This window comes from Centroberyx affinis, unplaced genomic scaffold, assembly GCF_046629955.1.
Source record: "Centroberyx affinis isolate AG114_WGS23_722 - 3 ecotype Tasmania unplaced genomic scaffold, CSIRO-AGI_Caff_v1 ptg001200l_1, whole genome shotgun sequence".
In the NCBI taxonomy this organism is placed as follows: domain Eukaryota; kingdom Metazoa; phylum Chordata; class Actinopteri; order Beryciformes; family Berycidae; genus Centroberyx; species Centroberyx affinis.
In genome coordinates, this window is record NW_027279722.1 from 350859 (window position 1) to 365187 (window position 14329).

The following is a 14329-nucleotide window of genomic DNA, read 5'->3' on the forward strand; positions in this document are numbered from 1 at the left end:
TCATATCCTTGATTTTCTCTCTTTTTTTTTTTTTATTGAGTGTTTTATCATTGTTATACGTGTGAATAAATAATCTAAACTGAACAAACCTTTTTATTGTTAGATGTGTCCAAAGACTCCCCTGACTCTGAAGGAGAACCTGGGACCGGAGGCTCTGGAGCGGACAAAGAGGGTAAAACCAAACTCTGTGTGTGTGTATGTCTGTCCTGGGCAAAAAAGTACATATTGGGTCCCATTATGGTCTGAATGCTGTTTCAGAAGCTTTTCCTCCCTGATAGGTCTGGGGGAAACACTGAATTCTGTATTGTTACTAGCTATTGAATATCGGCACAAAATATTGTCTCTGCAGCTTCAATACAAAGATATCAGTATCCGTATCGGCCTTCAAGCTGCCATATTGGTTGAACCCCAGTAGAAATTGTCACAGTTCTTATATATAGTGCAACAGTAGATAAATTGAAGGAAAGGGGTATGTTACTGAGGGGGAGAAGAAAGTAGGGAAGAGGAGGATGTAGGAGAGAGGACAGATATGGGAGAAAAACTCACCGACTGCAATACCAGTACTGGCAAAAGTGAGTTTTTTAGGCATTAAGAAAGGTAGAAAAGGTTTTTTTTGTTTTCTCTTCTCAGAAGCGCAGCCAGTCCAGAGCTTGGCTGTGGTGTTGGACAACGTCTCAGACAGCATGTCCAGGGATTTGCTGTCGATGCTGGTGGAGAACGTGTCGGGGCTGGACGAGAGCGGCTACAGCCTGGAGATCATCTGGGAGGCCAACAGAGCGGTGGTCAGCTTCAACAACCCCACTGGTACGAAACAACACACACTGCAGTTACCATGCTGCAGTCAGGACCGCCTTACCCCGCATTCAGGTGGTGTCGGATTTACAGTCTGAACGAGTTTCCGACCAGGAAGTGCCACATGAACACCTTATTCTGTCGGATGAACAAGTCGGAGAAATCAGGATTGTAGATGCAGCACATTGGCATTGGCAATTGGCTGAAAACTGTAAACAGTTGAAGAAACAGTTGAAGTGTGTGTAAACAACTGAAGAAACGTTTTCTGACCATAAAGCACGTGAATACGAACTACTCAGATGGCCGAGTTGTGACATATTCCCAACTCAGAGAAAAGTATGACCCGACATCACTTGAATGCAGGATGAGTCTAGTCCAAGTCCAATCAAGTTCGAGTCAAGACCAGGTCCGATGGGGGTCGAGACCATTTTAAAACCGAGATCAAAATATCCAATAAACAGTGTCATTCCAAATGTGAAATTTAGAATAGCTGTTGACCGCTGTTTCTGAGATTCTGACATATTATCCTGCTCGTGATTTTTATTACTTCAATAGAATAAACGTTAATCGATAAGAGTTTGAAGTAGAAAAGGTGGGAAACCGTATAATGCACAAAAACAGATTGTCTCTGCTGTTGAGGAGAAAATAAACCAAACCAAAAAACACCTCTTTTTTATAATTTTATATAGGCAGGAAAAAGTCAAATCAACATCCAACTGTACCGAAACCAAGACAAGCGAGTCAAAATAGACAGGAGACCGAGGCGAGTCCAAGATGTCTAAAAATGGTTTTGAGACCAGACTCACGATCAGACTGGACTTCAGTACCACAGACCTGCTGCTCCCCACAAATGATGCATTTGCCCCTTTAGGGCCAAACAGTGAAAGGAAGTCTTAGTTTCTCAAAAATCTAACAGGAGGAGCTTTCTCGTGATGAATTGCATCTACTGTATGGACTAAAGTTCATGATAGTGGCTCAAACAAGGCAGGAGATATGCTTGTTCACAGTTAATTGTTACAGCGACTATTTAGGTCTCAGCTGCCATGGCTATCTCCCTAGTGGCTCTCTTCAGTTGTTTGGGTTCCAAGCCGGCCTTCTGTAAGATAATGTAGTAATAATAGTAATAATTTTCAAGATATTGTATGTGACTAACGAACATCATACCTTGTCCTCTTGTTACTCTTTCAAAATGATTTCTGCCCATTTTGGAAAATCATTTAATGGCCATTTAAAGACTATTACTTGATAAAATACTAACATTATCAAGGATGGAAGCACATTTTTGTTACTAGTTAGTGATGAATGTGACATATCAGTTAAAATACATATATATAATTTTGGAATGAAACCTTTCACTTCATCCACATATAAAAATCAAGGGCTTCATAAATGGTATATATCCATAAAGCAGCGGCCATTTTGTCAACCAATGACTTAATATAATTTGCTTTAACTTTGTACTTCCAATCATTTTGTAAGATTTTGTCTAACTTTTTCTTCAAAAGGTGGAAATCCCATTTTGGAATGAAACTTCATGTACAGTAACTACAGTATGTGATAAGATTGTTTAGATTTGGAGGAGTAACAGATATATTTTGCAGATGTGGAGAGGTTCCTCACTGTGAGCCAGAGCAGCATGAAGCTCCAGAAACACGGACTGACCGCTCGGCTGCTGGAGGCAGCAAAGAGCGTCCGAGTCGAGAGTCTTCCTCCCACCGTGGTGAAAGGTAACACCATTCTAAAACATGCAGATCTGGCTGATGGGTCATGCTCCAAAATAGCCAATCAGAGGTGAATACCAAACTCAGAATCACTTTTTCTCCTAAGGAGAATAAACATACAGGAATTTGTTTTGGCACAGAGATATCTGTCTAATTCTAACAGGATTCAAACAGGAAATAAATAAGGTTTTCACTGCCCCACAGCACAAAATGACCACGATATAAAGGGTGTCCCAAAGGAAATGTGTTAGGTAAGGAGGTGGTGACTTTTTGTAAAGTCCATGGACATAAATAAGTCAAACAAAGCCTACCAGTAGTTACATGTAAGTGGTAGGAATATGTATGAAGGAAAGGTAATGTAAAAGTCATGGTTTGTAATAGCAGGAAAGAAACAATTTGAGGTATTTATCTCACTAGCTAACGCAGCCAATTAGCAACATTTACGCATGACAGTTCAGTCAGTACTTCTGGCTAAATGGTTTTGAACATTTCAAAGATTTCAGAATATGCAAAGTAGAATCATCATCATCTCTGTTTGGCAACTGGAATAAATGCACAGAATTTGACTTGGTGGCATTGGTTGAGAGATGTATTACTGGCTGATGTAGTAGTACAGTACATACTGACACATGGTACAGGACAACAGGACCTTATGCAAGGGCACAGTACAAGCCATGCAATAGACAATAGACTATACATATCACACTATGAAACGTGTATAACTTGTATTATTTTCAACACATGGGGAAGACATGTTGGAGAGTTACAATCCCTTTTCATCTTTTCACCCCTTTACACAAGTTTCATGTTTGCAACACTTATACTATTGCAGTTAGAAATTTGGGTACTTGATTTTTGTATTCCTGGTAAATTGCCCTAACCATGTCTGTATTTCTTTACAGAGATGCTGGAACTCTTCTTTGAGAAAAGCTGGGTTCTGCCAGTCAACATCATCATGATCCCAGAGGAACAGGCTGCCACTGTCACTTTTGATGACCCTGAGGGTAAAAACCTGTTCTTTGAATTACCTCTAGTACTGTTGTTTGACCTACTGTTATTCCTTAAAGTGTATTCTTACTTTACACTTAATTAAATATTAATTAAATCTATTAAACACTAATTATATGATTATATTCCTGTTATTGCTGCAGTTGTGAGAAGCATTTCCAAGAAAGAAGACCATGTTATCCGCTCGGTCCCAGTCAAGCTGTATCCGTACTACGAGTCCCTGGGCACCGCCCTGTATGGCAAAGAGAGACCAACATGGAAGATGCCTGAGCCTTTCACAGAGAGCGTTCACCACGCTGTCTGGAAATTCCTCCTGATGAAGAAACTGTTAAAAACCATCAATGAACAGATGAGTCCCTACTTCTGCAGTGTGGACTTGGACAAACCAGAGGTGAAACTCAGTCCTCTCCCTACCTTGTTGAGGCAGAAAGGTCTTACTGCAAGACATGTGGATGAATGGATGGGTAAAGCCTTGGAGGCCTTCCGTCAGCTCTTGGCTCAGTATACAGCCTTCGAGTGTGCAGCAAACGCTCCAGCATGGAAAGCAGCAGAGAAAGACGTCCATTCAGTCGTAAAAGAAGACGCCGTCCTGGTGATGGATGCATCCAGGGGGACTTTGACCGTGGCAGGCCGGGCTGACGACATGAAACGTATCAGGGCTCCTGTGGAGAATATTGTTCTTAGGGCCATGAATCAGATTGAACGGCAGAGGGATGGTGTTTCAGAGGTGATGGATGTGTCCCCTCCTATGTTCTACATCCTGAAGCAGGAAGGGTTACAGAAGGCAGCTTTGGACATTTCCCCCGAGTTGATCCTCTCCTACCAAGAAGACACCAAGAAATTAACCATTTCAGGACTTAGCGCAGAGGTTTATCAGGTGAAGGCTTGGATCTTGGAGAGGAACATAGGAATAATTAAAAAACAGCTGAATGTGGACCCACATCTCCTAGACTTCAAGACAGTGGATTCCATGGAGATGTCGCAGGACCTGTTCACATCTCAAGGCATAAGTGCCGTCTACAGTGCTGAGAGCAGAGGAGTTGTCCCGACAGGAAGCTCTGATAGCGTCCTTGCTGATGCTGAGAGGAAGGTGAAGATAGTTTTGTCCCTGCAGACTGTGGATGTGGTTTGTTTCAGTCGAGTATTAGTGTCCCATCATGGAGACCATCATGGGATACTAAAACTCCAATGCTGGTTCAGAGGCTTTTCCACCCTGACAAGAAGAAAATTCTGGGGGAAACACTGAATAATGAAATGGTGAAATGCATGAAAATGGTGAAATTTAAAGATGTTGAATATCATCTATTGGCAGCTTAAATACAAAATATCGGTGTCAGCTTTGACACTTCAATATCAGTTGAACCCTGGTCCTCTGTAGCTCAGTGGGCAGAGCAAGGCACTAACGCTGCCAGGATTAAAGTCCCCATGAAATTATCTCCCATTATTTTCCCTTTCTGGATAACACAATATCACAGTAACACAGTATCTTTCATGGTGACCTCATGCTGCACCAGCAGGCGTAAATATACATTTCCAACCAATAAAACCATCAGATTTTTGAACAGTCCCGCCCCTCTGCACCCCTCCCATTAAATAAAACTGTCTTTCTCTCCCTGACTCATATTCCATTGGTTTAGACTTTTGAATGATCCCTCACTGCGATATGTCCCGCCCCGACATCCTGTTTCAAATCCAGGAAGTAAAGATGCCATTTCATGGGGTCTTTAAGGGTTTGATTCCTACTGGGACCACACATGCCAAAAAAATTCATTCTTAGAGTGTAAACCAAATGGCACAAATATTATGGATATTTTTCTTAAAGAAAAAGCAAATGTTCTGCTTATCCACAGATATAATGTACAGATACAGTACATGTCTTGTGATGCCAGCCTGCATATAACACAGATTTTCAACAAGGCTGATAAACAGCCATTTCATTATGTGTGATCAGAGCTTCTCTTCTTTTCCTCCCAGATCCCACCAAAAAGTGACGACGTCTCAGGTAAAATTGCTTCCAGACAATTGCCAGTTCTCCATCTAGGTTTTATGATAGAGTGCACTTTCTTCTTCATTAAATATGTTGAGCCACCTCATTTAAATGAACTTGTATTATTCATGTTTTTTTCAGACCACTTTCCATCGTGCAAAGAAAAAAATGTGGAGAAAATTTTAATCGATTTTTTTTGGGAGGGGGTATTTTTGTAAGCTCTTTGACTGTTTTTTTTTCTCATTCGCACAATCTGGAGTTTTTTCTGTTTTTGTTTTTGCGTTTTATCATTTTTATATGTGCAAATAAATAATAAAACCTGAACAAACCTGATTCTTTTTATTCTTAGATGTGTCCAAAGATTCCCCTGACTCTAAAGGAGGACCTGGGAATGGAGGCTCTGGAGCGGACAAAGAGGGTAAAACCAAACTCTGAGTGTGTAACATATTTGGTGCCATGATAATGGAGAGAGATTGGACTCAAAACTACTATTGTGTATAGTGATCCATAAATAAGAGACACATCAGTGGTGAGGCTGTCTGATCGTAGCCTACTCAAAAGGAGTGTCACACAATAAGAACAAATAACAAAACAAATAAAAAATAAAGTGTTTATTTTCAACACTATGCAAACAAAATAGATCATGATAATTGATAATGGCACAGAGATGATTAGGATACACACAGTAGTTTAGGCTAGAATGCAGCCAAAATCACTGGACTGAATTTTGTCTAACCTGACTTAAATTTGTGAAATAATCACAACTATTTACTTAGGTGGAGGAATGCAAAGTGAATTAGTCAACCAGTCAATTAGTAAAATTACATATATAATTTCTCTGACTGCTTATTTGGTTGTAGTGTGATCCTCATACTCAAAACTCATTAGCGAATCACAATTCAGTTGCACTGCACACTACAGGGTTAGCCCGGAACTGCCATGCCAGCAGAGTCACTCACTCACTCACTCACTCACTCAATAGCTCATCGTTCACAATCAGAATCAGCTTTATTGGCCAAGTATGTACACATACAAGGAATCTGACTCCTTTTTTGCTCTCAATGTACCTACACAAAATAAATATACATCTAAAAACAAGGACAACTAAATGAACAGAGGTAAACCTAAACATCTAACTACTATGTACAAATATGCATATATATAAAAAAGTATAAAAAAGTATATATATATATATCTACACACACACACACACCACGCACACACACACACACAACAAACAACTGGGAGTACTACTGTACTGTTGTTGCAGGAGGAAATCCCTGGTGTGGGGCTTTCACTCCTGCTTTTTTTTTTTTTTTTTTGGGGGGGGGGGGTACAGTGTTCTATAGCGCCTACCAGAGGGGAGGAGTTGGAACAGGTTGTGTCCAGGGTGTGATGGGTCTGCAGTGATCTTTCCTGCCCGTTTCCTGACTCTGGAGATGTAATGGAGGGCAGGTCGGCACCAATGATTTTGTCTGCAGTCCTGACTGTCCTTTGTAGTCTGTTCCTGTCCTGTTTGTTGGCCGATCCAAACCAGACAGTGATGGATGAGCAGAGACCAGACTGGATTATTGCAGAGTAGGCAGGCAACTTGAGGCAGGTTAAACATCCTGAGCTGGCATAGGAAGTACATCCTCTGCTGGGCCTTTTTGATGAGTGTGTCTATGTTGGACGCCCACTTTAGGTCCTGGGAGATTGTGGATCCCAGAAACCTGAAGGTTTCCACAGCAGACACGGTGCTGTTGAGTATGGTGAGGGGGGACAGTGTTGGGGGGGCTCCTCCTGAAGTCCACTGTCAACTCCACAGTTTTGAGCTTGTTCAGCTCCAGGTTGTTATGACCACACCAGAGGGCCAGCTGTTCAACCTCCCGTCTGTATGCAGACTCGTCACCGTCTCGGATGAGGCCGATGACTGTTGTGTCGTCTGCAAACTTACTCACATCCTCTTCACAGATCCTGAGTGCAGGTGGGAGGTCAGTGGGGAGGGGTGAGGGGGTGGCAGGGGGTGCAGATGGCTGTTTGATGTGGTCGGAGTGTAGGGGTGCAACGGATCACAAAACTCACGGTTCGGATCGTATCACGGATTTGAGTCACGGATCGGATCATTTTTCAGATCAGCAAAAAAAAAAAAAAGGTTAAATTAGGGTTAAATTTAAAAATGTGCTACTCTTGATTTGATTCTTTTAATGCAATGCATTTTGCTTGTTCTTTTATATGAATTTTATCTTTTTATCTGTCTTTTATCTGCCGTCTTTTATCTGCTTTCTATTGATATAAAGCACTTTGAGCTGCATGTTGTGTATGAAAGGTGCTATACAAATTAAGGTTATCATTATTATTATTATTATTATTATTACTTTGGCTTTGATGCAGCTGCCTCTCTCTGTAGTCACCAGTAGCGTTTTTATATGTAAAAAATTGGTGGGGCACCAGCTACTTCAATAGATAACCTACATACCAGGAAAACTACAGTACTCTCTCTTGCTACTGATCTGTGTTTTTTAACACGTCAACAAACAGCGCTGTCCATTGTTCTGAAACAACAGCTAAGCGCAGGGCTGCCAACTCTCACGCATTGACCGTGAGACTCACACAATTCACACTTTTCACATGCTCTCACGCGACAAGTCCATTTTCTCACGCAGTGAAAAACAAATTCATAACTGATAATGTCGCGGCGCGACAAAACGGCACAAAGAACTGAGCAATTAAATGATAAAACTATAACGAACTATAAGATATAAAAAAAAACATGACAGGCTCTTTCATGACAGGCTCATGACAGGCTCTTTCAATCGTCGTGAATTTACTGCATGTTTTTCTGCAATTTACTGGATTTTACATGATGCGGAGCCAGTCGACCCTGAGCAACGACTTGCAGTGTGTTTGAGGTGAAACCAGTTGCTGTTCTGGCTGTGGAGAAAATAGATCATAGTTTGCATATGTTGTCTGTGAAGCGCACCATACTCTCACTTTGGCAGGCGATAATTTAATTTGTGCCTATATATCTATATTAGCCTTCCTAGTCCGCGTGGATCAGAGTGTGCCTCTGCCTCACCTGTGCGTAAAGGCGCACGGCCTAACCATCATCCCCGTACCCAAGCCTTTTAGCGATCGAAAGCCACACATATTTATTTCAGCCTGGGACAACGTTTGAAAATGTGACATCATAGAAAGCAAAAGATTTCATTGGTCAAGTGTATACTTTCACAGACGGAATGCCGCAGAAGACAGAGCAATTACACAAGTTACATTACCACTGCCACAAGCCTAAATTAAGAATGCAATATTTAAGCCGACACAACCAAGCTCAGAACAAATGAGTCTACAGGGCCATAAGCGAACAGCAAAGAGCTCAAAACCACTGAAGGCCACAACGAAGCGTACAGGCAACTTTTTAGGAATACAGATCCATTCTATGACAACAACATTATGACAACAACCTTAATAGATAAGCATGGACACACTGACACTCGTCACCATCTATATAAATCGATCCAGCACAACAATATGGCCAATGCACGGACCATCACCACAAAGGCAGGATGATAAAATATGCTTTCACTCACCAAAGCTGAGGGCTCACTTGAAGAGAAAGGCGGCATGGCGGTTCTTCCTCTGGGCAAACTTCTCGATGACTTTGGGGATGAAGTCATGTAGCTCCTGAATCAGCTGGCTTTCGATGGACAGCATGGCCAATGCGTTGAGTCGCGGCTGTCCCATGGTATTGCGAGTGAACGTTTTTATCCTCTTCAAGGTGGAAAAGTTCCTCTCTGACTCAGATGTTGTCATAGGAGTTGTTATGATAATTTTCAGCAGAGTGACGGTCTCAGCAAAAGCCTCCTCTAAGTTGTTCTCATGGATGGATGTTAACAGAGACAGGGCCGTCTTTCCAGTATGAAGCTCAGTGTGGCGGTACAGAGTGGTCAGCTCAGACTTCAACTTCTCCTCGTTTCCTACAGGCCATAGTTTCACAGCACAGTCAAGCTCAGATGTAGGGAATGACAGGACAAATTGTGGGAAAAGCAAGCTGTCAACCAGCTTTGCAGCGATCAGGTGGTCACTCTGAAAACCTCTGTTCCACCTGAGAGATGACTGTGTCGCATGCCTCCTTCATCACCGGCGCTGTGCTGGTTACTCGTCGGCCTGGCTCGTCTGCTCCATCATGAGCGGTGGCGGCTAATTCATCAGTTTGCTGCCGCATATTCTGGACATTCTCCTTGAAACGGGTGAGCGCACTGCTAATCCCAGGTGCATCGATGCTCCGTTTTTGCAGAGTGTTGTATAAAACATCCACTTCTGGCATAAGCAAGGAAAAGAATTCCAGCAGCTGCAGAAAGGCTCTGTCCCGGAGTTTCTTTGACAGACTGTATGCCTCACTTATGGTGGCCTCATCCCATCCTGGCTGTGTGCGTATGGCCTCCATGCACTGGAGCAGCGTGGCGCGGTTCTCTCAAACCGCACTGACAGTTCTACTTTTAAAGTTCCATCGCACAGCGGGTGGCCTTGGGATGCGTCTCTGTGTTGCCTCTGCAAGAGCCGCAACACGTTTGGGAGCGCCAGAGAAAAAGGTGGCAAAAGCAGTTAAATCTGCAAAAAACACCTTCAGGACGCTCATCCTTGCTGAACAAAGTTGCTGCAAGGTCAGGTTCAGCTGGTGGGCGTAGCAGTGAACAAACTGGGCATGTGGATATGTCTCTTTCATTAGCGTCTGTACCCCACGTACGTTCCCACTCATTACAGCCACACCATCATAAGTCTGAGCGATCAGCTTCTCTCCCAGCTTCAGTGGTTCCAGCACACCCTTGATGCTATTAGAGAGGCCGAGTCCAGTTTTATCTTTGACTTCAACAAACTCCAAAAACCTCTCTGTCACTGTATTGTCAGGCAACATGTATCGCAGCACAACCACCATTTGTGATTTACAAGAGACATCAGTTGTCTCGTCTGCCTGTATGGCGACAAATGATGTCTCATCCACTTGCTTGGCTATCTCCTCCCTGTACACTTCATACATACAGTCTAACAGTTTGTTTTGTACAGTGCTGGATGTCCCTTTGAAGATGGGCTGAGCATCATAGTGCCTCTGAAGCCTCGAATCGCCCTCACACATTGTCTCGAAAATGCATCTGAATATTCCCGGATTCAGAGAGTCCGCCGACTTTAATACATGTTATGATCCGACTGAGCACGTACCTGTTTTCCTCCACTTGTTTGTTATGCTGCTCAATGGAGCGCCTGTATGCACTGTCAATTTGGACAGCGACGTTTACTCTTCCAAGCCCAATTTCACCGCATTGTCCAGATGACTCCCGCTGCTCTCATGTTTTGCGATCCTCTCAGAAAGATGTTTCAAATCTTTGTAACCTATCCTCGACCAAGTACCATCTCCACCAAATAGCAGACAGGGAAAACAGAGGAGCGCCTTCTTTTGTATGCTAACCGTTAGCCACTTTTTCTTCGAAAACCACTCCATGTTAAACCCGCGGTTACTTTTACCAGCAGTTTGAGTGATGACAATATCCCGTGGCTGGTGGGCACCAAGGCGCTTTAATTCCAATTTCTCCTCCAAATTAAGGGTTTCAAACCTGTGCTCGAGTATGAAATCCACTTCGTTCATTTTCTCAAATTAGCTGGCGTTAGTTAAGCTAAAAATGTCTTCCCTCTTCTTGCCGACTAATGTTCGCGCCGCGCCAGACAGATAGCCAATCAACTCTGAAATATGAAATGACGCTGTAGTGGGGCTACGGCTGTCAGCCCCACTTGTCATCAAATTTGCGTGATCTACATTGAATACAGTAACACTCTGAGCATGCGTATTCATATTTTCCCACGTACAATACACATTGCATTGTGAGAGAGGGGCTAGCCCATTCACGCCAAATGATATGCAATTTAGGAAGATGCTATATTCATAGATTATACATTATATCAGATAATAGTCTTTGAGAATTAATAATAACATAATTTGTTTGCAGTTCTTTCTGGTGACAACAGGTGGGGCTATGCCCCTAATGACCAGTCGCCAGTGGTAGTCACCACTCTGTCGTCTCGCTCAATGTCCCGCCCACAGCACTATCTGATTGGTTACACGTCACGAGTAATAGCCTATCAACACTGAAGGCTCTGCCAGACAGGCAAAGAGACAGCTTCTCCGAGCGGAGCTGTGTGTCGAAGGGAAGGCAGCATGTTGCCGAAGTTGAAATAAACATCACAATCTTGTGATCTATTTCAATGATGATTCAATTTGGCCGTAAGTGCAGTTCAATTAGGTAGCTCTAGGTTGTTCAGTGGTCCGCGCTGTAGTTGTTTTTGAGTAGATAGATAGATACTTAATTGTCCTACAAGCGGAAATTTGGTTCCACCCTTTGTACAAAGCCTCACATACATGTACACACATACCCACCACACAATATTCATACAAAACAGGAAGACAAGGGGGACATAGCTCTTTTTAAAGCGGGCCCATCTCCAGGTGAGGGACCTGTACCTGCGACCAGATGGAAGCAATGTGAAGGAAGGATTAAGGGGTGAGTGGGGTCCTGAGCTATGGTTAGTGCTCTGCGCATTATGGCTTTATTATTGAGTTCTGAGAGATTGGGGGTGGGAAGGCCAATGATCTTGGATGCGTTGCGTGCGATGCAGGTGAGCTGGTTCCTATTAATGACTGTTAACCCGGTGAAGAAATGGGGAGCAGTAAAGTAATATAGATTTACCAGGAGGTGGGTACCGAGGCAGTCCTGTAGGATTCCCAAAAGTGGGAATGAAGGACTGGGGAGAGCTCCATTGCACAGTCTCTAAGCACCCTTGCCTGGATGCTATCTGGCCCCGGTGCCTTGCCCGGTTTAGGCCTACACCGGCTCAGTTGCTGGTGGACATCTTCTACAGTGAAGGGTGCCTGGTGAGTTGGCTCTGGTGCAGGTAGAGTTCAAAGTAGATCCTCACATTCCACAGAAACATCCAGAGTATCAAAACAGCCATGAAAGTTGTTCAAATCACTCCCGCCTTTTAAAACTAGGTGCAAGTTTGCCGAAATATCAGGAATGGCTAGAAGAATTATTGAGAGAATCCTAAATAATGACATCTTAACATCAATAGAAACAGCATTATCATCATCATCCTCATCACCACCACCACTTCTATTAGAAACCAAAATAAACGTCAGGCACATTTAAAAGAACACCAAGGCAAGTGTAGTAAGTCTCATTAAAGGAATAGTCCAAAAATGAAAATGCTGTCATCATCTACTCACCCTCATGCCAAATGAAACACAGGTGAAATTTGTTAGTCCATATAACACACAGGGAGGTTGCCAGCACAACTTGGTAGCAGCCTTCTCCAAAACAACTGAAGTCAGTGGGGACCTGTTCTTTAGAGTTCCAAAACAAAAACAGCCAAACAATCACACTGTGAATAGAAAGACCTATACACCATTATTTGTTGCAAATCAATCAGCTGTAGTTAAGATTTGCACTAAATTATGGTGTAAATATACTGTAAGTCTTTTTGGAACTCTGAAGAACTGGTCACATGGCTGTTTTTTTTTGTTCTCTCAGAAGCGCAGCCTGTCCAGAGCTTGGCTGTGGTGTTGGACAACATCTCAGACAGCATGTCCAGGGATTTGCTGTCGATGCTGGTGGAGAACGTGTCGGGGCTGGACGAGAGCGGCTACAGCCTGGAGATCATCTGGGAGGCCAACAGAGCGGTGGTCACCTTCAACAACCCCACTGGTACGAAACAACACACCTGCAGTTAACATGCTGCAGTCAGGACCGCCTTACCCCGCATTCAGGTGGTGTCGAATTTACAGTCTGAACGAGTTTCCGACCAGGAAGTGCCACATGAACACCTTATTCTGTCGGATGATCAAGTCGGAGAAATCAGGATTGTAGATGCAGCACGAATTGGTCGAGTTGTGACATAATTGTTCTTTCCAACATGGCTGAACAGAGCACAGTATGTGAATGGTAAAAAATTTCATACAATAAAGCCAAAAATGAACCAAAAGTACAAAGACATGAATATTCCTTGATAACTATAGTGCTGTGGCATTCAATGTCCTGTGATATTTACATACATAATCCCCTGAAATAGCCAAAGATTGCTTGCTAGCTAGGTTATTGCTAGCTCGATTGCTAACATTAGCCTAGAAGGCTGGCTAAACAAAAAAACACCTCTTTTTCATATTTTTATATAGTCAAGTCAATGTCTAACAGTACCGAAACCAAGACCAGTGAGTCAAAATAGACAGGAGACCGAGACGAGTCAAAGATGTCTAAACAAGTACAGCTCCTGTACAGGTCCACGGCATGTGTTGAATTCCACTAACATAGCTTAAACACCACAGGTAATAACGTTACCTACCGTTAAAGTTTGTGGGGCAGCAGAAGACATGGATGTCTGTAAATTAACGGCGGAGAGTGTGGCTCTGTGTGGGAGCAATGGTCAGCTAGTGCGACACGGTTATTGGTTAAATTACCTTTTCCACTACATATTCCACTAACGTAACTTAAATACCACAGGTGATAACGTTACCTACCGACGTGGATGTCTGTAAATTGGCGGAGAGTGGGGCTCACTGTGTGGGACTGAATGTGGCATTTAGCCCACAGGTGAGAGGCCAACTCTTAGTCAAAGACGCCCTCTAGAGGCCATCTCACGAAGTGACATCTAATGAAGCGACAGGTGACTGACTGACTGACTGCCTGACCTGAATTTGCCTTGTGATGCCCTTGACTGCGCCATGGGAAAAATGGACTGGACTTCAGTACCACAGACCTGCTGCTCCCCACAAATCACGTATTTTCCCCTTTAGGGCCAA

The 14329-nt window shown here is 43.2% G+C and overlaps 1 protein-coding gene across 1 annotated transcript in view; it reads left to right on the forward strand.

The window, feature by feature from the left end:
• The window catches only part of LOC139648425 (protein mono-ADP-ribosyltransferase PARP14-like), a 50473-nt gene that overhangs the window by 5181 nt on the left and 30963 nt on the right, over positions 1-14329 (forward strand). Inside the window, exons 4-8 of the mRNA XM_071524541.1 lie at positions 104-172; positions 631-804; positions 2394-2519; positions 3416-3517; positions 3665-4398. Of these exons, the coding sequence (XP_071380642.1) occupies positions 104-172; positions 631-804; positions 2394-2519; positions 3416-3517; positions 3665-4398 (1205 nt within the window). The remainder of the gene's footprint in view (positions 1-103; positions 173-630; positions 805-2393; positions 2520-3415; positions 3518-3664; positions 4399-14329) is intronic.